The sequence below is a fragment of the Salminus brasiliensis genome, chromosome 25, assembly GCF_030463535.1.
Source record: "Salminus brasiliensis chromosome 25, fSalBra1.hap2, whole genome shotgun sequence".
In the NCBI taxonomy this organism is placed as follows: Eukaryota; Metazoa; Chordata; class Actinopteri; order Characiformes; family Bryconidae; genus Salminus; species Salminus brasiliensis.
Genome location: NC_132902.1, coordinates 17,115,342 through 17,139,182, shown reverse-complemented (window position 1 = coordinate 17,139,182; position 23,841 = coordinate 17,115,342). Strand labels below are relative to the sequence as shown.

Genomic DNA, 23,841 nt, shown 5'->3' with positions numbered 1-23,841 from the left:
AGTTCTTCAATGGTTCTTTATTAAAGGCAGGAGGTTTATATAGTTCCAGGCCTTTTCTGATAGATGGAAACTCTTTCATAGACGGTTCTACAAAGAATCTTCCCAGAAAATGGTTCTATATAGCATCTGAAATGGTTCCACTATCATTTATAAATCACAGAACCCATTTCCAGACCCATGTAGAACTCTTTATGCTTTGATTAGATTCATTAGCACAGATATTTTTTGAAATATCACAAGCTATGAAGTTCCAAATTGATTGTCCTGATTCTAGTCTTTTGGTTTCTCCACCATCTCCAGCACGATCTACAGGATCTGGGTATGGATTTGCTTTAGGGTTAATAGAAAAACAGAAAACAGGGTGAACTTGCTGTTACATCAGCACTCCTACTCTGAGAGACTTTATTTGGACATGAACTTATACTTAACCAGAGCTTAGAACAACACGTTGTCCAATGTGCTCTCCAACCACTTGTGATGTTCAGAACAGCGGTCGTCCATACATGTCTATATAGGTACCAATACTAATGATTTTGGCTTCTCTTGGAGAGAGGGTGTGCGATGTATTGATACTGTAGGCTATCTTAATGACACCAATGAGTGGCAGGTGTGAAGTCTAAGAGTGAACGAATGAGCATGACCTGGAGGGATTGACAAAAATGACTGCTGATTGCTTATGAGTAACCAACAAAGTTCAACTTACACACGAACATACGCAGCAGAGAAGTCATCCAAGGGTGGTTTATGGTCAGACACTTTTTGCGTAAGTGAAGTTTGTTTTTTTGGGGGGAGGGAGGGGGGGGGGGGTTCTTTGCTTTCTCTTTTCACTCCTTCCTTCAACCTGTGAAGGCTGTGGCTGCGTGTATGTGTGTATAAATGTGCGTGTGTGTGTGTATTACTTGACTGTGGGCTTTTTTCTTACACCATACTGCTTCATATCTTCTACAAGTTCAGCCTCAGAGCGAACCTTGGCTCACACTCGGATAAATACCACCTATTACTCATGTTACTTACCAGCACATTTTGTAGGGCACATGCAAGCATATCGCCTCGTCACTGCATAACAATTAGATGTCTGAGTGCTCACCGCGCGCGCAACTGATGGAATTTTACTGATAACACTGAAACGTTTGCTTGGGACTCGTGACTCCAAACTAAGCACCGTTCCCGCTGGCGAGGTAAAAAAAAGGGAGACGCTGTGCCGCTGAGCTCCAAGTTGGCGAGGCGCACTGACGCGGATTCTCCTCCGTTCGGTGTTTTTTTTTACTTCTTGTTTGAATCCCCCAACTGGTGGTCTCACTTCAGCAAGGACAGGAGCACAGAGCAGTGTTGCGCACGTGTGTAAGTATATGGCACTTTTCTCCATTGCCAGCTTTTCAGCTTCTCCATGCAATCGTTTTTTTTTTTTTTTTTTTTTTGTCTCCAGCAGCAGCAACAAGTCCCTCGAGAACTTTTCTTCTTATGCCTTGTTGGGTCTTGAGGGTCGCGAACGGAAAAGATAGACGCCTTGGGGGGGTTATGGTATGTTTGGGCTCTTGATCCATTTCAGGGTTTTTTGTTTGTTTTGGTTTTTTTTTTTTGGGGGGGGGGGTGTAGGGGAGAGGAAGGAAAGAGAGAAAGACACCAGACAGTGTGGTGCATAAAAAAGTTGCCATATGACGCGTCGAATACAACGCGGCAACAGCGAGGAGCCCAAAGAGCGCACGGATGGTGCGGGTGCGCAACTTTTTTTGGCCATTTTTCTTTTCCCCAGGGATGAGATTTGTTGATGTCTTGTTTGCAGCCGGTTAGTTTTGTTTGGTTGTGCTTTGTTTAGCTTAGTTTTTTGGTTCCCAGCTAAAACTTGACCGCCTTCAGCTTCTTATAATCACGTAAGACCACTAAGGGCGGTTGTCTCGGCGAGGGCACTGCGTAAAATCTATAGAGAGAGAGAGAGAGTGAAAGAGAGAGACAGACAGACAGAGAGTGAGAGAGGTGTGTGTGTTGGTTGGGGGGGGGTGATGTTGGTGGTGGTTGGTGAGGTGGGGGTGGAGGGGGGGTGGGGGGTCTGGGGAAAGCGCGCGCCTGCTTTTGCTATTTGTCCTGTCGGCAGAGCCACCAAGGTGTTAGAGAGTTTAAGCACGCGGATATTGCAAAGGGTTATTAGATTCATAAGTCACTCCAAGTGGTGGGCGATCTTACTGAGCGCGGCAGAAGTTCTCATATGATGACTTCAAACAAGACACATTACCTACCAGCATCTGTTGGAGTGTGTGGATATTAAGACACTTTCTATCTCCAGGACAGCATTGGGGGGGAAAATGGTAAGTACAGCGGCTGGGAATCACTGCGCCCGGAGGATCAAATGAGCGGGTAGCCCCACGGAACAGGCATAAACGCAGACATTGCTGCTGGTGTGAAGGGCTAGGTATAGGAAACGAACGCGTTTGTTGGAATGGGTGGTCTCAGGCTCTCTCTCTCTCCCTCTCTCTCTCTCACACTCTCTCATGCTTATGGACCCCAGTTGCTGAAGGCTAACAGCTATATCAGGGTTTGTGACACTGTGGGCTGAAGGTAGGCGAACTAAACTTTAGTTCTGGTCGCATTTTCTGTGATTCGGACACAGTATAGAGGAGGGTGAAGGGAAACAAATCAGCAAATCAGAGCTTGGGGGACAGTGCAACGAGCAGTTTTGCGTCTCCAGCGCGCAGTGTGCCCAAACTGCGTTGATTGCCTTGGCTTTTGCGGTGAATATGATGCTATGATGCTCTTTTTTATGTATGTTGTTGCTGCTTTTTTGTTTGTTTGTTTTTTCAAATGCAACGTGTAGACATGTCGATGTGTCCTGCAGGACACACGAGCTGAGCAGTGCATCAAAACGCATTACAGAGAGGGGTGAATGAAGGAGGGGTGGTGGGGGTGGGGGCTTGGGTACCTGTTACGGTGGTGGGGGGACGAGGAATATGACTGCCTATGTGTGTGTGTGTGTGTGTGTGTGTGTGTGGTGTGTATGCATGTGTGTTTTTGTGGTTGAAATATCAGCGCTTCTTTTGTTAAGGACAAAAAGAGAAAAAGAGGGGGGGAAGGTGGTGTTTGGGGTGGGGGTCGGGAGGAAGGGGGGGGGGGGTCCGGCCAACATGTGATCAAATATTAACAGGACGGTCTTGGCAAGGATGTATTCACGTGACAACAAGGCGTGGGGAAGCGATAGAGTAAAAGATATCGAGTGGCACTTAACGAAAGTATAGATTTTTGCTCTCTCGCTCTCTCTGTCTCTCTCACAGTGAGCAGCCGTAGCGGTGCTGTGATTTCAGCACCCTGGACAGCGGCACCGGCGCGGACTAACGCTGAGTGGGACGTACAGGCTTTAGCTAGGTTACAGTGGCTGTGTCACTTTTGTTGCTGTCGCTGTTGCTGCTGCTGCTGCTGCTGTTTTTTCCTCCGTTTTTTTGGGAGAGGGAGAAAAGAGAGGAAGAGAAAGATAGATTAGATAGATAGAGTGAGAGTGCGTGTTTGTGTATGTGTGTGTGAGAGAGGGAAAGCGAGAGAGAGAGAGAGAGAGAAAGAGAGAAAGAGAGAGAGGGAGAGAGAGCTTTCCAAAGGGAGCACCCCATAGCAAAGCAGAGCCAAGAAGCGAAGAAGGGGGCGAAAAAGAAAGAGTGGGAGAGAGAGAGAGGGGGGGTGAAAAAAAGAAAAGGTCCGTAGAGATCTGCTTTACTTGGCGCTCTCGGAGTTTTGTCGCCACTTAGAGCTGCTCGCTGAAAGTTGCCGTAGAGACCTGCGCGCTTTCCGCAAGGCTCCCCTCGGCGCACATGCGTTAACTTTGGGACATGCAAGTGTTGCTCTTGGAGATCTAACCACTGCTGGTGGTTGTCAGCGCTTAAAAAAAACAAAGGTAAGAAAGCTGCCTTTTCGGTTCGACCCATTCTCCTTCTTGATGCTGTGTGCTGTGGGGAGGATTTTGGAGGGGAGTGGGGGGGGGGGGGTGCAGTTATTGTTCCTTTTTGAAGTTTTGTCATGGTTGATTTGGGTTTATTGGGTTTTAAGACGTCGTCACGCTCTTGTGCACGGATTAAGGGCAGTGGTGATGGTTATCAGACCGCGGAGAAGGTCTGGAACGAGTAGCTTCATGCGAGGCGACTTAGCAAAGCAAACGACAAACTTGAGCTCTGCTTGCCCGCCCGAGAAGCGTCACTTTCCGCCGTTATTCCTGCGTTTTTCGGGCGCGTTTCGAGGCCGTGACGATGGGAAAGTTGCTGTAGTTCAGCAGGACGGGGTTATGACTCATTCATGGAGACGGGGGCTTGCTGGAGATCTGTCTGTTTATATCTCACGATCTTATCAATGCAGCATCATTAAAGCGCGTGGCGGAACATTTGTGGGGATGATAAGCAGCAGATCTGGCGGATTTGTACGTTTTCGTTTCTGGTCTATTTATGTCGTCTTTTGTGATCTTTGCTTTGTGTGTGTGTGCTGGTAGTGAGTAAAGATGCACAGTGTTTTTAGTGCGTATGCAGCTCATCCTGCTCTCTCTTACCATCCTCCTCATCATCATCATCACTTACGGAATCCCTCCTTTATGAATGGAGCTCGTGTGTGAGTCGTGGTCGGGGTTGTTTAGAGCTCGTTTTGGACGCTGGAGGGGAATGGGAAAGTCAGCGCGAGCAGATTTCGTTTGTTAAGACGGTCCTTTTTCAGAGTAAAGTGTGTGTTTGTGGATGTGTGTGTATTTGTGTGTATGTAGGAATGTGTGCATGTTGAAATAAGTGTATGTACTGTATGTAGGCTATGTGTGTATGTATCTGTCTGTCTGTCTGTCTGTCTGTATATCACTGCTTTTCTATGTCTATTTTTATCTCTCTCTTCCTCTGTCTCTCTCTCTCTCTCTCTCTCTCTCTCATTCCATATATGTATGTTTATATGTAGACAGTATATGCTATGTTTGTATCTATCTATCTATCTATCTATCTATCTATTTATATATATATATATATGTCAGTCTGTCTGTATGTCTGTCTTTCTGCATGCCTGTCTGTCTTTCTATCTGTTTATCTTTCTATTTCTATTTATATCTCTCTATCTTTCTCTCTCTACTTCCATATATATGTGTGTGTGTGTGTGTGTGTGTGTGTGTGTATGTAAATCTGCCTATCTATCTCGGTATCTGTCTGCCTGCATGCCGGTCTGCCTTTCTGTCTGTCTCTCTCTCTTCTATTTCTATTTATCTCTCTCTCTCTCTCTCTCTCTCTCTCTCTCTCTCTCTCTCTCTCTCTCTCCTTGCTAGTGTTTATTTGTATATGTGTGCATAGATAATACAGCGTATGTGTGTATGTGTCTGTCTATCTGTCCATCTGTCTATCTGGTTGGTTTGTTTGCCAGTCACAATCATTATTTTATCCCCCTGGTTGATTTTATCAGTGTGTGTGTGTGTATAGACAATATCTCTGGTGTGTGTGTGTGTGTGCGCGCGCACGCCCCGTGTTTTTTTTCTCTCCCTTCCGAAACGGCTCGTGCGTTTCATTCATGCCGAGATTTGGAGCCCCCCGTGCTCCAGCCTCGCGCACCCCACACCCTCCGAACCCCCTCTCAGCACAGATACTAGAGCAGATAAGCCCAGCTCCAGCCATTCACCACACAGCTCCGCACACACACACACACACATACACTCACACACTGCCTGATATGTAAGCCCAGTTCCAGCTTCCATTACTGACTGATACCACACCAGATAAACCCTCATCTATCCCCCCTGTCTGACCACAGATCCCATCCCGCCCTCCCATCCGCCCTTTTAAACTCCTAAGAGAGGCAAGAAAACATCTCCCCTTCCGAAAAGCCCCCCTGTCTGAGCCCTGAAGGGGGGCTATACCGTGGCCCGTGCGACTGCAGCTAAAGAGGCAGGTTTGGGAAAGGCGTGGTCACGCAGCGCTCCGTGCTCCACTGCCTTCGATGGAGGCGCCGATAAGGAGGCTGGAGGAACGGCGCGAGGAAATAGAACGAGCGAGGGGGGAAAGACCACCACCATCACCATCACCATCACCACCACCTCCACCACTAGCACCAGTAACTGACTCCGCGTCTTTTCAGGGACGATGCATTTTTTTGGTGACTTTGGGTACCGGCTAAGTTCAGGGACTCGGTGGATATGGGCCCAGGCTCGCGCTCTTTCTCTCTGTATGTCGTGCGCGCGCCCCTCTTCCTCCTCTTTTGTATCCGCGCGCGGTGCCGGGGGAGGCTGCGGGTCGGCCGGCGCGAGGACAAATAAACACAATCAAAAGATGGAGCGAGCTGCTGTTAAGTTCTGTATGTTTTTATTGTTGTTTAGGTCAGTAGTCTTCTGTCAGGCTGTTGCAGCAACGGGGGAAATTCGGTAATTCCTCCGTTCGTACGGCTCGTGCTCCGCCGTACAGGTTACCGCGAGCGTTTACAGGTTATTTCTACGCATTTCTCTAATTACGGAATTCCTCTATAAAACTGTGTTTAACGAGAATAGCCTGTGCAAGCAGATTTCTACAACATTATTATTAATATTAATATTCTGATGATTATTAATGTTGCTGCTGTTGCTCCTGCTGAAGCTGAGTGATTGTGCATTGTGTTTATCTCTTCTGAAAGGAAGAAACCAGATGCTATAAATCGATCATGATTCCAACCCGATTGGAGCTCTTTTATTTGGCTGGTCTCTGGCTTGTCTGCATGCTAACGAAATGCTCTCGGCGTGGTGACTGACCAGAGCTGCAGCTTGATACGAATCTGTAACGCAGTTCCTTTTTTTTTTGCGCTGCTTTAAAATGTCCAGCCGTTGTTGTGTCGTGTTTTCTACCACCAACCACCACCACCACTACACCACCCACCCCACCTCTCCCCTTTGTGTGTAGATTTATTAGTGAGGATTTAAAAAATGTTCAATGTTTTTCACGAGAACGAAGAAGCAGAGAGATGTGGGTTCATGGCGTGGGTGTGGGCTTGGGGGTGAGGGTAGGGTGGTGAGGGGGGTAGTTAGAGGATGAGGGTGGGAGGGAGGGGGTGTTGGGGGGGTTGGCACGACACACTTTGTATGTACGGAGGGTTTTTTTTTATAGAACTTTCTGCAATGTACGTCATCGGACCAGTCCATAAATGGGGTTGTGTCATCTTAGTGAGAATCTCCCTCTCTAACCCCCCCCCCCCCCCCCTCTCTCTCTCTCTCTCTCTCTCTCTCTCTCTCTCTCTCTCTCTCTCTCTGCGCTCTGATCGCTCTGCAGAGTTACTGTGGGCGTCAATAACAAATCTAAGAATGGTAGGTTTCACTCCACATAAGGCTGAACTGTAGCCAGGCTTTACGTGTTTATTTTTTTCTACACCATCACTGCTGTTATTATAGTCATATTCATTTCCAACAGGAAAGTAAATAAAGAAAAGCGTAGACGATTACGAGGAAATGTGTATTTATATTATTACTATTTTATATAGTTATAATAGATATGTGAACACTCATTTTGCGTGCTGTTTTGATTGGATCGTTTTGATTGGATCAGGGTGGATGTGTTGAATTCCTCAGGGAAATAACGAGCTCGCGCAGGCAGCGGTGCAAAAAAAAAAAAAAAACTGGTAGAAATACTGTTTTGCTTTTAGTGATTATTTTTATTTAAAAACATCTGAGAAATGTGAATACATGAAAACATGAAAATATGAATAAATAGTCGTGATAATACGATTAATAATAATTATAATAACAACAAACGTAAAACGTGAAACAGGAATTATTATAATAATACTAATTTTTTTTTTAAATTGGCAACCGGGACGTTTTTATTATTATTTATATCACAACCATTAAAATGATATATTTTTAAATATATTTTATACAGATCACAATCCAATTTTACCCCCCCCCCCCCCCCCAAAAAAAAAAAAAAAAAAATCAATATTTAACATCGGTTTTAAAAAATAATACAATATTTAAAATGAACATTTTACGGTTTGACGCAGCATGACTGATGCCGCGTAATTTTAGCCAACGTGTTAGCTTAATGTGTGAGAGGCTGCTGCGATGGCGGGGGGCTTTCCTACCCCCCCCCCCCCCCCTTTTTTCCCTTTTTTTCCCCTGCGCAACAGAGACGTGGTGAACGATGCGCGCGCTCCATCGGCCTGCCGCGTGCCTCTCATTCAGCCTCACGGTGGAATTAGTAATGAGGGGCAGCTCGAAGTAGAAGGAAAGGGAGGGGTGAGGGTGGAGGGCGAGGGGGGGGGGGTATTTGGAGGGCATTATTATCCGGGACTGTTGTTAACAAGCTATGTGTGTCTTTGGAAACCAGTGATGAGGGTTCACAGTGTGGATGTGTTTGTGTATGTGTGTGTGTGTGTATGTGTGTGTTGTGTGTTGTGTATAGGACTCTACCTGTAACCCCCAGTACATTCACATTAAGGGTGGGTGGGGGGGTCTCTCTGTCTGTATATATATGAGCTTGTGCTGCTTGTTGTCCACCCACCTGTGTGCTGTAATCAGTGCTATAAAATGGAGTGATATTCTCCTCCAATGTAGGAGAGCTGGAGAGCAGCACTAGTGCCGGTGCCTGGCAACTGGGGCTGCACCAAGGAATCCTCCAACTAACTATTCGCCAACGTCAGTGCACGGGTATGTACGCAAGACTCCTGCATGCTCGCCTGCGTATCACCTCTGCGTGGTTGGAGGATGCTAGTGGCACCTGTACTTTGTGTGCTTGCAGAGAGAGTGGGTGGGAGGGTGGACATGTGTGGGAGTTGGCATGTGTCAGGCCATTAGTTGGGCTATTTATCAGCTGTTTCGTTAGTAATATGCATAAACTGTATCATTCAGGGCAGGGGGGATTGATGTTCAGCTCCACGTAGGCTGTAAAAGAGATGGGTATTGTTCCGGTCAGCACAGCCAAGTATTTCCGAACTGCTCTTCCTCATTATTATGGTTTTATGCATATTTATCAGACTTTGTCATGTGCTTTATGTCAACCATGCATTTTGATTTTTGAATCATTTGCACTGGTCATGGTGCTGTGTGTAGCTGAGAGCTCTTTGTGGCGTCAAAAACATACTTCGAATGGCAGTGCAAAAAATCCTACACATAGGATGACATGTTATCAAAGGAATTTGTTAACAGTGTCTGAAGGTGCCCACTTAATTATGGAAAAAAACACTACAAGCCACAGGTGTAGGAGCTCGGAGGGAGCAAAGAGGGGCTAGATTACTGGCGGATGTGTGCAAAAGGATAGAATGCAGCAGAAGGCTTATACCCTCATGGATACATTACCAGAAGGGGTGGTGTACACCACAACGGATAGATTACAAACCAGTGTGCAGGTTACGGCTAAAGTATACCTTGCCACATATGTGTATGTATGAGCTAAATGGGTGTCAGTGCCTAGGCCAGACACCAGTGGCCAGCCTTTTGGGCGTATTTCTATCTATCGTCCATGTAAGAGATGTAGAGAGCTGTTGGGTCTGATTGATGTAGGCGTTGCTGTTGAAGTCCCGTTGCTTTCAGAGGTGCTGAGGAAGCCAAGAGACAGTCAGGCAGGTGGGGTCAGGTGTGAATCACACATACACATATACATACACGTATACACACACAACACCCTCCCACCCCCCCAGATTCTACTCTCCTTCAGCTTGGCCAGCAAATTTAGCACCAGCACCCTGGAATGGGCAAACTGCACCTAGTTCCACTGGGTGACTCATTCATTTCAATGCGGTGACACAGTGGAAATGCGAAGAGCCACTAGAAGGAGTGTATTCATACTCATAGGCGCGCACACAAACATGCGGCCCTCACACCGTCCCCACAAGCCTGGGAGAATATTGAGTCATAGATGCTGGTGGATGGTGTTCCTATTGCGCTTCTGTTTTTATCAGTTTTAAAACAAGCTACAGCCTTTGATTCGTGCTTGTGTAGGTCAGCGTGTGCTTGTTCAGTCCGTGCTTCAGGTGTTTAGTCTTTTTAAAAGCTGCTTTTCCTGTTGGAGGTGTACATTCAGCTCACCTGGACACTATTAGCATGTCTACGTTGAGTTGGACCGTGTCACACCAGAAAGCCAGACTGCAGCAATAGCTAAAAGTCTTGGTAAAAAGACAATATATGATTGGTATAGATTGAGCTTCTGTAAGTTTTAAAGAGGTTCTTCTCATTTATCTATGCCTTTAAACAAATTGGTTCTTCAAGAAACCATCTGTTGTTTCTTTTTAAACAAGATGTGACCCTTCTGTCCTATAGAATCCTTTATGGCACCTTCATCGTCACTGTCCAAAAAAACTCCCTTTCATCTCCATTTTAAAGGACACAACAGCTGTCTTGTACATTGTGTGAACATTCAGTGAGAAATGGACCAATAGAAATCCTCTAAAGTGACTTGGAAAGTTGAGAGTAGAGAGCTGAAAGTTCCAGTATTCTACTGCAAAGTAGCGACGATATGTTTAAAAATCTAAGTCTTATGCGTATGTTTCACAGAACAGGTTCTAATAATATCTACTTGATCACCGAAAGGAACTGTGAGCGAACTGCTTATGAAACCGCACATGGAAGACACTTCCACTAGCCGCTGATTCCCTGTAGCACTTCAACTAGAACGCAGTCCGCCTGGCCTCCCAGAAGGATCTCAGCGGGGTGGTCCAGGGCCCAGAGGAAGCTCCAGGAGACGACCAGCAGAGAGGTGTTTTTGAGAAAGCTGAGGTGACGTCATTAGCGACCCGACCTATTGGATAGAGACACGGCCATCGCTTCTGACGCCGCTCCGACTCTCTCAACATTCGTCGCAGCCCACGCCTCTCCGCCCTTTCCGGAGGATGACACTGCTGCAAGCACCACCAGGTGGTCGCCGTTGGTCCAAGATAATGGGGAATCCCACTGGTATGCGGTTCAAAAAGTGCTAGAGCATCTGGAGTGCCACCTTTAGCAGTGACAAAGACAAAAGTTCAGTTTTGACACCAATCAGGTGACAGGTGAGATGTTTGGCCCTTTACAGCAAGAAGCCACGTATCTTCTAAGTTCTAAGTTCAGGTGATCACTTATTTCTCAGCACCATGACGCATAAGCGGCCCAACTTTGTGCCTGTGAGAGCTGTGCCTCTATGCGGCTGGCATTGTGCTGCATTTGCAGTTCCGAGTGAGACTTACGTTTTTGTTTTTGTGCTCCTAATGAGAAGCAGAGTGATTTATTTATGAATTACCTGGCTGGAACAGCCCTGGCGCGTTGTGTGTGTGTGTGTTTGTGAGTGTGTGCGCGCTGATGCCTGTGCTTGTGTGTGTATGTGAGGTTATGTTTTTTTTTTCTTTCTCCCTCTCTTGGAGTCATGTCGCTCAGCAATTGCTGATGCAACTCTTTGTCATCCAGAGTTTGCCCTCTCCTCCTGTGATCCTATGGGTAGTGCTATATTCATCTTGGCTTATCCCTATAGGAGCTTGGAGGAGGATGTGCGTATGGTTGTGTGTGTGAGAGAGAGAGAGAGAGAGAGAGAGAGAGAGAGTGGGTGAAGGTGATAGTATACTTGTACTTGGCACTGTGATTATTTGCATATTTCTTGTGCTTATGTGTATGTCTATCTATGTGGGCATGGGACATGAACAGAGAGAGAGAATAGAAGTAAATGATGTGTGTGTGGGAAAAGAGAGAGAGAGAGAGAGAGAGAGAGAGAGATACAGAGCAGGTGTTAGCCTCCTCTCCCATGCTGGGAGCAGCTAGGTCTGAACCTCCTCCACCTCATTACCTTAGACAGAGAATAATCATGATCGCCATGCTACAAACTCATTGCTATAAATCTCACGTCGGAGGTCCAATAGGTGGAAGATAATGCTCCTTAAGCATCTTAGCCAGGCAAAATGATATAGTCAGCAACAAGGGGTGAAAAAGTCGAAGTGTAAGGAAAAAGAACGCCCCCAGATCTTGGCTTGGGATCCACTGGCAAAACATTTCTATGAAGAATTTGATGATGGTTAATTTAATTTCCCATTAATTTATGAATGTCTAAATATTGCAGCTTTATTTAAGAAATAAATAAATATTGACCCCCTCCCCTGCCCCCCAGACCCTGTGTCTTGCCCCCCAGACCCCCCCCACAGCCCCCCCCCACACACACACACTGTTTAATGCCATAACTGACCATTTCACAGTTTTAATTTCACACCACTTGTCCCCATTGACCAACAAGAAGACACGGTTCTTTTAAAAGCTGTAAGTCCCGCACCTGACATACAAGCTCTTCTAGAGGGATAAAGGACAATGGTTTAAGGTATCACACATACAGACCTCCAGAACAGAATAGAACTTTGATGTGGTGGAAACGAAGAGGAACCTCTCTTTACTTTGAAGCTGCTTTTTTTCAAATCACAAAAGCAACTATCAGTTTCATGAGATGATCTACAGTCCTGTCACATGAAGGTGCATCATTTGAACCCGTCCTGTGTCCGTTAACAAACAATGGTACACAACATGAATGAATAAACCGACGGATCTGTCTAGCTCATACACGGCTGGCTGAGAAGGCTGGGTTAAATGGTAATTCCAATATTTCAGCATTTCCAGGGTGCTAAAGTGGAAAAACGCTAAAAACGCATAATAAGAATGTTTCTCATAATTTACCATAATATATCATAATATGACTTAATATGTCATATTACTATATTACTATAGTAACTACAATAACTATGACTTCATTAGTAATATTCTCATAATTATGACTAGTAAGTCATCATTGTGACAAAGTCACAATCTCTGAATGATGAGACCACCATCTCCTTATCGTGACATAGTAAATCATAAGTATATAGGCACCGATTGTCGTCATTATGACATACAATGTAACTGTAAGACAATATTGAATTATTATGGCATATTAAGTCATAATTATACAGAACTTGAGGCAGTAGGTTATCATGACATAGCTAGTCATATTTAGACAGAATATAGTACTTATTACTTATTATTATGACAAAGTTTGCCACTATGACGCAGTGTCTTGTAATAATGAGTAGCATCTCATTATAGTAAATAGTTCTGCTTAATTACATCACATACTACGTCATAACCATTGGAAGCTGAAACTATTATGACTAAATGTTTATTTTAATGGCTGAAACTGGTTTGCATACTTACATAAACGTCTTCCATGGTGGGAAAATAGCCTGTGAATGCTACATTTTCTGTGTGATAAAGACTAAAGAGCTCACAGCTTCCCCGTGTTGTTCAGTCTCGCGCTACTCTGGCGATCGTTCGGGCAAACCGATTCTTTTCAACGAACCGATTCGAAGTGATTCACCTTCTCATTTACAGTCCAACAGAACTTTTTCCTCATTTTTCCTCTAAAACATAAACAGTAAATATTTACAGTTTAAACTTTGAAAGCTAGAATATCACGTATAGCCTTGATGTTGATAGAAAAAATATTCTTACGATTGTAACTCTTTATCTGTAGTGCATTTCCAGGCCTACTGTCATCGTAATTATATATTGTGATATTATATAATAAATAAATATTTATACGTGAGAAAAAAGGCGACCATTACTAAGCGTTGTGTGCTGGACCGTTGAATCGCACGCTCGATTCGCTGAGCAGCTCGAACCGAAAGAATCGGCTCGCTCGACTGAACCGAACTCCTCATCACTGTAAACTCACAGCGGGCGAGTAAAAGCCATCCAGCGGCGGCGGCGGGCGAGGGGTCACGTGCCGCTACGTCACGCCTAGGTACCGTGGTCGCGAGGAGAGGCGTGCAGCCCCGTCATTCGGAGCTCGAGACGTCGCCGTGTCCGCGCGCGTTCGCCGTGTGCGGTGGCTTAGCATGCCGTCCGGAGAGCCAGCAAACGCAGCAGCCGCTCAGTCATGGGAGTGCATCGCCTCGACCGCGCAGTTTCCACCATCAATAATTTAACTCGTTTGCTGCGAAGCTGAAAAGAAGCGACTCGCGAGAGCAGGCGGCGAATTTCGGGGGGGAATAAAGATCGGCTGGGCTCTTTCCCAAGAAGAAGACTGAAACTAAAGAAAACAGACCAGAAACAAGACGACAACCTCCCAGATGACACTGTCCTGCTGAATGGTCTCCTTTACCCACTGGACAGTAAAAGGTAGGGGTAAGTGTGTGTGTGAGGGATAGTTGCATTGGTTAAGGTGTGAAAAAGGTGTTGAAGAGGAACCGAGAAGAAGAAGGAGAGGAAGAAATGGAAGAAGGAGGGAGGCGTTTGTGATAGAAAGAGTCAAAGAAGTGGTGCATCTCTGCAGAAACAGACGGTGAAACTCTATCCTCGTGTTCATTAATAAGAAACGCCGTTATTGTGTAGATTGAGGGGGGCGTTCTGGGAAAGGGGGGCTGTGGAATCCGCAAAAAGTTGGCTAGCTATCCCAGCTTTCAGGTTAAACTCTTACCTGCTGAGCTCTTTCTCATTGTGCGCGTCTGAGCGAGCGGTCAGAACCATCCTCTAGATGTCCATCCGCTGCTGTTGACCGCCGGTTTTAATGAGCTCGGGACTTTTACCGTTCCATTAACGTTCATTTTTCACACCGCAGGTACTGAGCTGACCTCAGGGTTGACCTGACTGCTCTAGCTCAGGCTGATCTCAGGCGCGTAGCTACATGAGCTGTGGACACGTTTGGGACTGGAATTGGGGGGACCAGTGAGTCTGAGCTTAGTGCACGCAGTTAAGACCTCAGGAAATTTGAGCCCCACGGTTTGGCTTACAGTGTGGGCTAGTCTAGCCGAGCTCCATGACCAGCTCTCAAGGCGAAGACAAGTTGGAGGTTAAAGCCTTATAACTTCTGTTTGTGTGTGTGTGTGTGTGTTTCAACGAGCAGGAGCGATTATTTGAGCGCAGACTTCCTGACTATTGAACTGCGATGCAAATGAGCCCACTTGACTTCATACAGCCCCCGTGCTTCATATTGCTGGCAGTTTCAATGATTTAGTAGCACCCGTGCGCTCAGGCCTATCAATATTTCTAATTAGCTTAGTGGACTTGTGCACTCAGGGGATGGAGTGGATGTTAAAATGAACGTTAAAGTGGTTTAGGTTGGCTGAAGGGAGTCGGGGAGTGCATAATGAGAGAGTCAAGCATTTTAAGCGTTGACTTTACGCGTTTTGGAGCTGTTACGCTGGTGCGCTTTCTGAATTTAGGAGTAATTTAGGCTATCACGAACACTGAACGCTGTTTTCCTTAACAACACAGCATCCATTTGAGCTTTCCACTGAAACTCTGATTTCTTGCTCTCTTTCTTTCTGCATTTCTTTCTCTATGTGTCTCTTTCTGTCTGTTTTGTGCATGCCTGTGCATCAAGCTACAGAGTAGCCTGTGTGCAGTAAACTAAGCCTGGCCGTTGGAAGAAGCAGCCAATATTTTGTGCAGACAAACGCGCCATCTAGCGTTAACGCTCGGTAACGCCCAGCCCCGCCAAGAGGAGCCCCACACTGTTGGATCATGTTGCTGATGCTCCCTGGCCTGTTTTCTAATAGCAGGCTCCTATCAGCTGTAACACAGCTATCCTTTACGCATTTTATTGGATCAAATGGATAAAACAAACACAACACAACTGCTCAAAGACCTCTGGCCAGGCTTTGCGTCAGGACTTGAGACTTGGCAAGCCTTTTGAACTTGTTCTGAATAGCGAAGGAACAAAGTGGCCTACATGGAAAGAGCAGCTACCGGCGTTGCAGTCACAAATCTTGGATGATATTTCCGACGCGGATCTTGCCAGTGCTCGTCCTTTCTCCTGTTACGTGAAGAGCCGAAGCTTATACATTAATCATCAGCGCACTAAAGTTTAATTCGGTTCGGTTCCCCACTTTCCGAGAGGCAGGAGGCCTACCTCCTGACAGACCCGAGAACTTCAGGAGGAAGCAATTAGGCTACCGAATACACCTAGAGCGCTTTAAATTAAAAGTAGCTTGTGACATTCATCCTTAGGAATGCAACTGGATCGAGAGGACTGGCATGGCCTTCGCCAAACATTTGGTCGTGTTTTCGTTCGTACGCTTAGAGGTTCGAACCTCTTAAAAAGGCGTGACCCTCAAGGTAGAAGCTATTGAAACAAGCGGGCAGCCTACCAAAAGGTCGTAGAAGCTAAAGATCAAAACCCTCAGCATCTCCTCTGTCTCGTAGGGCACACGTCTGGGCGACAGCTGTGTTACATTGTGGCGAGGAAGCACAATTACCTGAGGATGTACTTCAAAGGACCCTGCGTACTTCTTGCACCCACTAAAACTCCGCGAGACTGAGCCAAAGTCTTTTTTTTGAACCTGCTACCATTTGCTGCTGTTTGATCCCTCCCTGAGATTAATAATTAGCTTGGCATGTAGCCTCAGCAAAGTCAGTGCAGGACACCTCTAAAGGCAGCTCCCTCTATCACTGAAGCGGTTTGAGCTGAGCAGGAATCACCTCAGCGCACTATATACTATATATACCTCTATTTCTCTTATTTAAAGAGCGTACACTTTAATTTCAGAGTGGTTTAGCGAAAATAGCTCGACTGCCCTAAGCCAATGCTTGTCAACAGGTGCTGCTGGCTTACAGGGCAGATGTGCATCCTCAAAGCAATGCATTGCCATACCACTCTCATTAGTGCTTGCTTTTATGAAGATCAAGAAGATATAAGAGCTTTTGTTATGATATTTTACAGTGAGGTTCTCGCTTTTATGAAGACCAAGAAGATATGTAAGGCCCCCCTTTTTTTCCTCTTCTATTTTCAAAATCACACCCCAGCCTCAATGTCCATTCCGGCACAAAAGGATAATAAAAAGTTCTTAAAAGAGAGAAATCTTTCATTTTACTTTTCTCATAGAGTGCCAAAGCTAACAGAAGCTTCAGTTACCGCTGCACTTTCATGTTGGCAAAGCCTCATCTGTCTGTCAGGAGAGGGATTTCTGGTGTAATCCTTGCACGGCATTGAGACTTAAGCAAATAGAGTTGCGGCAGAGCGGGAGCGTGCAAAAAGCGAACCGCCCTGTCCTACCAGCTCTTCTCTAAACAATTGAGCAGGTGCACATTGCATCTCTCCCCAAAGCAACAGTGGTAGCAGTCATGCTCGAGCAGAGATCAATCAGATTTCACTATGAAAAGTGTCTGAAAGTGCTCCCGCTAAGCCCTCTGGTTTGTGTATGGTGGTGGGGTGGAGAGGGGGTCCAGTATCAAATACAGCTGTGTAGATAGCATGTCATCACTACACCTTTAGGCGCCTTTGTAGGCTGAGAGGTCACCCCAGGCTTGAGAGATGCTTCTATGAGAGGCCTTCGGGCTGCCAATGAGCGACATTCAGCATGTTCAAAGGCCCTGCAGCACATCTGGCGTCCATGGTGACGGTATAGGTATCACAAAGCAGGTACAAAAAAACGTATGATCTCGGACCTGTGTTTGCTTTCCCTACTTCTGCAGATTGTATCCCCCACCCCTACGTAGATGAGCATGTGCATGCGTGTGCACCCACCCGTCGTGTTTGTATATGCTGACAGGATATTGATACTGGGAGTGCGAGACGCAATTGAGGAGGAAAAACACACACGTCCCCGCATATTAAAGCGGAACAAACGCGTCCGCAGCGGTAATTTGGTTCTCCCTTTTCTGGTTTGAACAAGATAGAGGGTCTTGGTTATTGCCGACTCGGTCCCAGAGCAATAAACTGATTCACCGTCTAGATTGCGTTTTAACAGGAAGGTGATTGAGAGCATAATCCATATTGATTCGCCTGATGGAAACAGGAAATAGCGGGGTTAGAAATAAAATCGTTTGTTGTTCCTGGTGAGAGGGGACCCCAGAGGAATGGCAAGCAATTGCAAGCTGATGAGTGCCACTAACCCCCCCAACCACTCCACATCCACACATACACACTCCTTCTTCCCGCCTTCCACCTCCCTGCCTGCCTCCCTTCCTCCGGTCTGCCTTGGAGACCTGGAAGAGACGTCATCAGGGTTGTTATGCTGAGAAATGACGCTCAACCCCCCCCACACACACACTCCGCACTCGCACATACATAGACACACATACACCATCCACCCTTCCGCTGCCTAAGACTACTGTGAGTGTGAGATGCAGTCTTCTCAATATCAGCTGCTATCCAAGCTTGCCCAGTTTCAAATGACGGTTTTCTTCAGTCTAGCCGCCGCTCCTTTTTACATTGTTTGTCTGAGTAGAGGCAGACAAAACTGCTGAAACAGCTCTGCACCAGCATCAGTCTACTGTAAGTGCTATCTGGGCCATATTCACTTTTTGTGTTTTTTTTTCAGAGCACATCCGGGCAGGTACTGGTATAAGAGACCAGGTTTAGTGGGAAGTCTTCCTGTCACCGCCATTGATGCTTTCCCATGTTATCTATCATTCAGTAGCACCCGCAACTTATATAAATACCTCCCTCATTAGAGGGACGGCAGATGTTTGCTAATTGGGATCATAATGAAACTGGGGCAGCTACTGGGCTGTGGCCCTGTGTGTGTGTGTGTGTGTGTGTGTGTGTGTACGTAAACCCACATCAGGGCCGTTCTGAGGGAGCAAGGAGGGGTGCCGACAAAAATACATCCCGTCCCTAAAGATGTAACACATTTGGAGGCATTTCAAACAAGTGAGCGAGTGTGAAATAAGGCGGCATTGGAGCCCTAATCCTCTCGGCAGCACTTTAAAAATCCTCTCGGAAAAAGGTTCTGCCGAGGTAATTGCTGACAATGTAAGAAGCTTTTTTTTTTATCTCGCTCACTCTCTCTCCCCCCCCCCCCTTCTTTTCCATGACTGGAAAAGCTGACGGGCTGAAGCATCTTTTTTTTAATGCCCGCAGAAGCAGCGCAGTATGCACATTTCTTGCGCCACGCCTCATTTGATTAGGATTGATCTGCCTTCCACAGCTGTAATCCCACCCTGTTTGTTTATTTGTTTATTTATTTATGCATTTGTTTCTTTATCTAGCGACTGGTACATTTCTTCATTTTCACCAGTGTGCGATTTTTCTGAAGGAGCTCCCATTGTGGCTCACGCACATGTGCGTTCACGCGGGCACGCACTCGCAAATAAGCGCGCATGCGCACCAAGCACACCCCACTGGGCGAGACGTCACACGGCGCATGGGGACCGGAGCGCTCATTAAGGAGAGGCTCTGCCATATTCTGAATCGAGACCGTGGGACTCCCAGCCCGACTATTTATAGCCGTTGTGTCTCCATGGCAGTCACCACTGCGCCGCTGAAGCGCAGCCGCGGCCCCAGACGCCAATTAAGAATGAAACAAAAAAAAAAACGCCTTTTAGGCTGGGGCGTGGCCCACTCTTTAGCCCACCCCCCTACCCCCCATCCACTTGGGTTTCACCAGTAAGCGAGCACCTCCTCGTTTCCTTTGCTGAGGCTGCTTGGGGCAGAGGGAGGACGCAGGGAAGCTGGGATGGACGAGCCTTGCTGCGGCGCTGGCTATTTTTAAAAAGCACCCCCCTTCCCCTCCTCTCCATCACCACCCCTCCTCCCCACCCCAGTCCTTCCTCCACCTCCTCCTCCTCAGGAAGAAGAAGAGCAAGCAAGGGATATCTCTTTTTGTTGTTGTTGTTGTGTTTTTGGATGCTCCCCTTGCTGCCTCGCTGATGTTTAAGAAGCGGTGCAGCGGCAAGCTTTGGGATGTCTACGGATGCGATGAATTGCTGTGACTCATAGGGGCTTCAGAGAGGTAAGGGAGAGAGAGTGAGGAACGGAGACTGGGAGGAAGGAATAGAGAGATAAGAGAAAGTGAGAGTGCTCCGTAGGGGCTGTCCTGGGATTCTCTGCATCTTTCCACTGCTTGATAGTCAGGGGGTGTCAAAGGCCATCTTGACCCACATGGAGGACACAAATCCAAAGGGCATAGGGTGGTTGTACCGAATGAATGAATGAATGAATGAATGAATGAAGGTCTTTCTGCCTGCATCCACCTCATATAACTTACTCTCTGTGATCATCCTTCTCTCATCTCTCTCATCCCCTAGCTGTCTCTCTCTCTATTTCCTAAGGTCATAAACCCTTTCTCGCTGTCATCTGTCCACCGCCTGTCCTTGTTTTTCTTTCCTTCCAAGTCGAAGTGAATCAAGATGTCGAGCGGCGAATTTAGAGAGCGCTCCCTGAAGACCTGCACCATTCATAAAACCGTCTCAAAGAGAGTTGATCAGGCAGTGGCACAGTTTCTCACGTTGCCGCATGGGAGCAGTGAAATGAAAAGCGCTCCCAGCCCAGCATAGATTGAGCTTACCATGGAAAATATAGTGATCTCTATCGTGGCAAACGTGAGGACTGTAGCAAAGTGGAGAGCTGGTTCGGTTGCAGTATGGAGGCTTAAGTTCCAGGCTGTTTCGGTTGCTTCGTACCTCTTCAGATCAAATCAAATCAATCAAATCGGTACAACATTCGATGTTCAGCCAAGGTCTCTGAAGGATTTTTACGGAGGCAGTGGAGAGTGAAAGCCTATGGCCATGTGTATGGAGGCAGGACAGGGTTTCATTGGTGTGATGGGATGCTGAAGCAGGCTGCCTGCCCTCACAGTAGAGGAGAAGGAGGAGGAAGGGTGGGGGGAGTATGGAGTGGGTGAGAGCCTCTCATGTCCTCCTAATGATACTCCTGAGTCTCTGTATTTAGCCCTGTGTGTGGGGACAGATCCGGTGTGCTGCGTCAGTAGTGCCAACGCTCCCCCGGGCCTCTACTTGCCAGCAACTAAAAATGAAACAAAAGAAATAACAAGTTGGCATGTTGTGTTTTTGTTGCCGCGAAGTGGGAAGCTGATTTTAGAGCCGCGACTCTGATCGCAGTTTTCTCAGGAGCATCACACACCGGGGGGAATGATCGTAAACGAGCCAACAAGCACTTCGGGGAATCGGCTCTAATTGACCAACGTAACAAAAAATATTTCAGCATCACGTTAATGTGCCATTAACATAATGGTTGACCTGCAGTAATGAGGCGGCAATGCAGTGCATTACCTTAACCCTTTAAACTGCCACAGCTTGTATGTGGAGCCACATTTTACTACTTGTCGTTAGTAGTTTTAGAAGAAGTTAAGTGGTTAAGATTAATAACCTATGTTTTAGAAGGTTAAAGATATTTTTAGGGCTTTCAGTGATTTCTGTAAACATCTTTTTCTTTAATTTGATTAACTAATCAAATCTTTTTGCTTCCTGCTTTGTCCCTTATTTTGCTTCATTACAGCACTGGCATCATTCATCATTTTATTTGTGTCATTTTATCTGCAATGGTGCAGGAAAACAGCAAAACTCATATCGCCCCCTATGCTTCCTGTGGTGTATTGCAGTTTGTCGGAATGTTGAACTTGTAAACCACACATTAGTGCAATGCCATTTTTCCCATAATCAAAGGCTAATATTTGCAGCTGTGTTTAATAAATGTTTAATAAACTGTTTTGTAAAGGTTTTTCTTTATAATTAAACATTTTGCCTTCTTTCCATCTCTCATTCTCTCTTTTCCTCCACCTCTTCATCCCCTCCCTCACTCCTCTTGTATTTGCCCCTTCCCTCTGTCTCTTTTCCTTCTCTCTCTGTCCAGTTCCAACAGGTCAGAAGAGTGATGACCATCCTGTTCCTTACTATGGTTATTTCATACTTCAGTTGCATGAGAGCTGCGCCCATGAGAGAGGTCCCGGGCGTGCAAGGAGGGGGCCACCGAGGCGCCGAGGGCTACCTGGGAGCCGCCGCCGCCGCTGTGGCCTCGGCCAGCCGGGGCCACGGGACTCCACAAAGCGGGGGTGGGCTGCCCTCGCTCACGGACACTTTCGAGCAGGTGATCGAGGAACTGCTGGAGGCGGAAGGAGGCGCGGTGGAAGAGGAGGAGGCGGCGGCCGCGGCCGTGCAGCACCTGGGGCCGGGGGTCGACCAGGGCCAGGCAGGGGGGGGTCCTGTTGCGGCAGCAGCAGCAGCAGTGGCAGCCGAATCGAAGGACGTCGACATGTACGCCTCGCGGGTGATGATCAGCAACCAAGTGCCTTTGGAGCCGCCGTTGCTCTTTCTCTTGGAGGAATACAAAAACTACCTGGACGCCGCCAACATGTCCATGCGCGTGCGGCGGCACTCGGACCCGGCACGGCGCGGGGAGCTCAGCGTGTGTGACAGTATTAGCCAGTGGGTGACGGCCGTGGACAAAAAGACGGCTATCGACATGTCCGGCCAGACCGTCACCGTGCTCGAGAAGGTCCCGGTGGCCAACGGTCAGCTGAAGCAATACTTTTACGAGACCAAATGCAACCCCCTGGGTTACACAAAGGAGGGCTGCCGAGGAATAGACAAGCGGCACTATAACTCGCAATGCCGGACAACCCAGTCGTACGTGCGAGCCCTCACCATGGATAGCAAACGGAAGATCGGCTGGAGGTTTATACGGATAGACACTTCATGTGTATGCACATTAACCATTAAGAGGGGGAGATAGTGTACACAATGTATAGATTTTATTGAGAGTTCTAAAAAAACAGAGAGAGAAAAAGAGTAAATATCTATTTGTATATATACATAACAGGGTAAATTATTCCGTCAGATGAAAAATTTTATGGACTGCATGTAAAAAAGATGAAGTTTATACAGTAAAAGTGATACTACAGTCTATTTATTGAACATATTCATGACCTTGTAAACAATTAAAAAAAGATCTGATCAGTCATTTGCGCCCAGTTCAAATTACTATATCACATTCCTCCAGACATTGTGGTTTTTTTACGTTGCCAAGAACTCAAGAGATGAGGGGAGGAGAGCGGAGGGGGAGAATTACATAGAAAAGACAGAGAGAGAGAGAGAAAGTGAGAGAGAAAACAAACTTGCATGCTGCTTCAATTGTGAATTGAAAAAAATAAACTGTCCACTTATGGAAAGCAAGGAATCTTTTCCGACCAAAACATTCTGTTTACATTCTCAGCAGTGACAGGACGTCCTCCTCTAAGTACTTTATCTGTTTCCTATTCTAAACTTCTCAAGGTAATGTTGGAATTACATACTATGTCAAGGTGCTGTTGTCAAAGCTTTGCTGTTTATTTTTTTATCCCCACGAAATGAAAGAAAAAAATACTATAAAAACTATATATAAATATATATATATAAATATATATAAAATCTATTCATTGATATGTTCTGGATTAATATAATTCATTTTGTATGTTGTGAAGTTGTTTGCAATATTAAATTGAAATATTTGAAGAAATAAAAATGACTATAGGCAACTGAAAAACAAAAGCAATGTCAATAAAGTTTGAGCTCTCCCTTTGCAGGTTTAAATTCAGCACAAACTTTGGAGAACTGAAGATTACCCTTCATATTATGTCAACTATGTTAGTTGGGTTGCTTGTCACAGATTGAGCCTGAATTACACAGCACATAGCCTTGAACTAGGCCTAGCCTGTGTCTGAGAATGAGACTGTAAGGTCTGAGAACAAAAGCCTCTTAGGAACCTTTATTATGGTAATTAGTTCTAAGCAGTGATGAGTTATAAGCAAAAGTTGTCTCAAGTTAAGAGATCAAACATGAGCCAGATTAAACATGCAAAGCGGCACCTCCTCTCACAACACCTCACGCACCATCTTGGCCAAGCGAGAGGTGATCCTGAAGCCCATTCAGGTAAGGACTCCAGTGGCCATGGAACTTCAGCCCATCTTAGACGGAGATCCGCTCTCAAGGTGGTGGTGTTCCCCTCCAGTCACTGGTTACAGGCTATCGTTTCCATCGCCAGGAGATCATCTTTGAGAAAAAGAGATCAATGCATTCAACACTCATCCACTCGACTTGATATCTGATCCATCTGTGCGCAAACCTGCTTTCACTCATAGATTGTTATCGGACACATGTGTCTGAAGTGTTGACACTGAGGCAGCATTGAAGATAAGGCACATTGTAGGAATAATTACGCTCTCCGTTGGTCATAAATATTTCAGTATTTCAAATGAAAA

The 23,841-nt window shown here is 46.3% G+C and overlaps 1 protein-coding gene across 14 annotated transcripts; it reads left to right on the top strand.

The window, feature by feature from the left end:
* The first annotated feature begins 739 nt into the window (after positions 1–739).
* Positions 740–22,565, top strand: bdnf (brain-derived neurotrophic factor). 14 transcript variants are annotated; one of them, XM_072671087.1, is made up of 3 exons: positions 3,809–3,874; positions 8,504–8,596; positions 21,459–22,565. In XM_072671087.1, the coding sequence occupies exon 3, from the start codon at positions 21,480–21,482 to the stop codon at positions 22,335–22,337; it is 858 nt and encodes a 285-aa protein (XP_072527188.1). In that variant the 5' UTR covers positions 3,809–3,874; positions 8,504–8,596; positions 21,459–21,479; the 3' UTR covers positions 22,338–22,565. The 14 variants fall into 14 exon arrangements, with proteins under 14 accessions (XP_072527189.1, XP_072527185.1, XP_072527179.1 ...); XM_072671086.1 differs by lacking the exon at positions 3,809–3,874 and adding an exon at positions 4,178–4,390; XM_072671088.1 differs by lacking the exons at positions 3,809–3,874; positions 8,504–8,596 and adding an exon at positions 740–763.
* Positions 22,566–23,841: the final 1,276 nt, after the last annotated feature.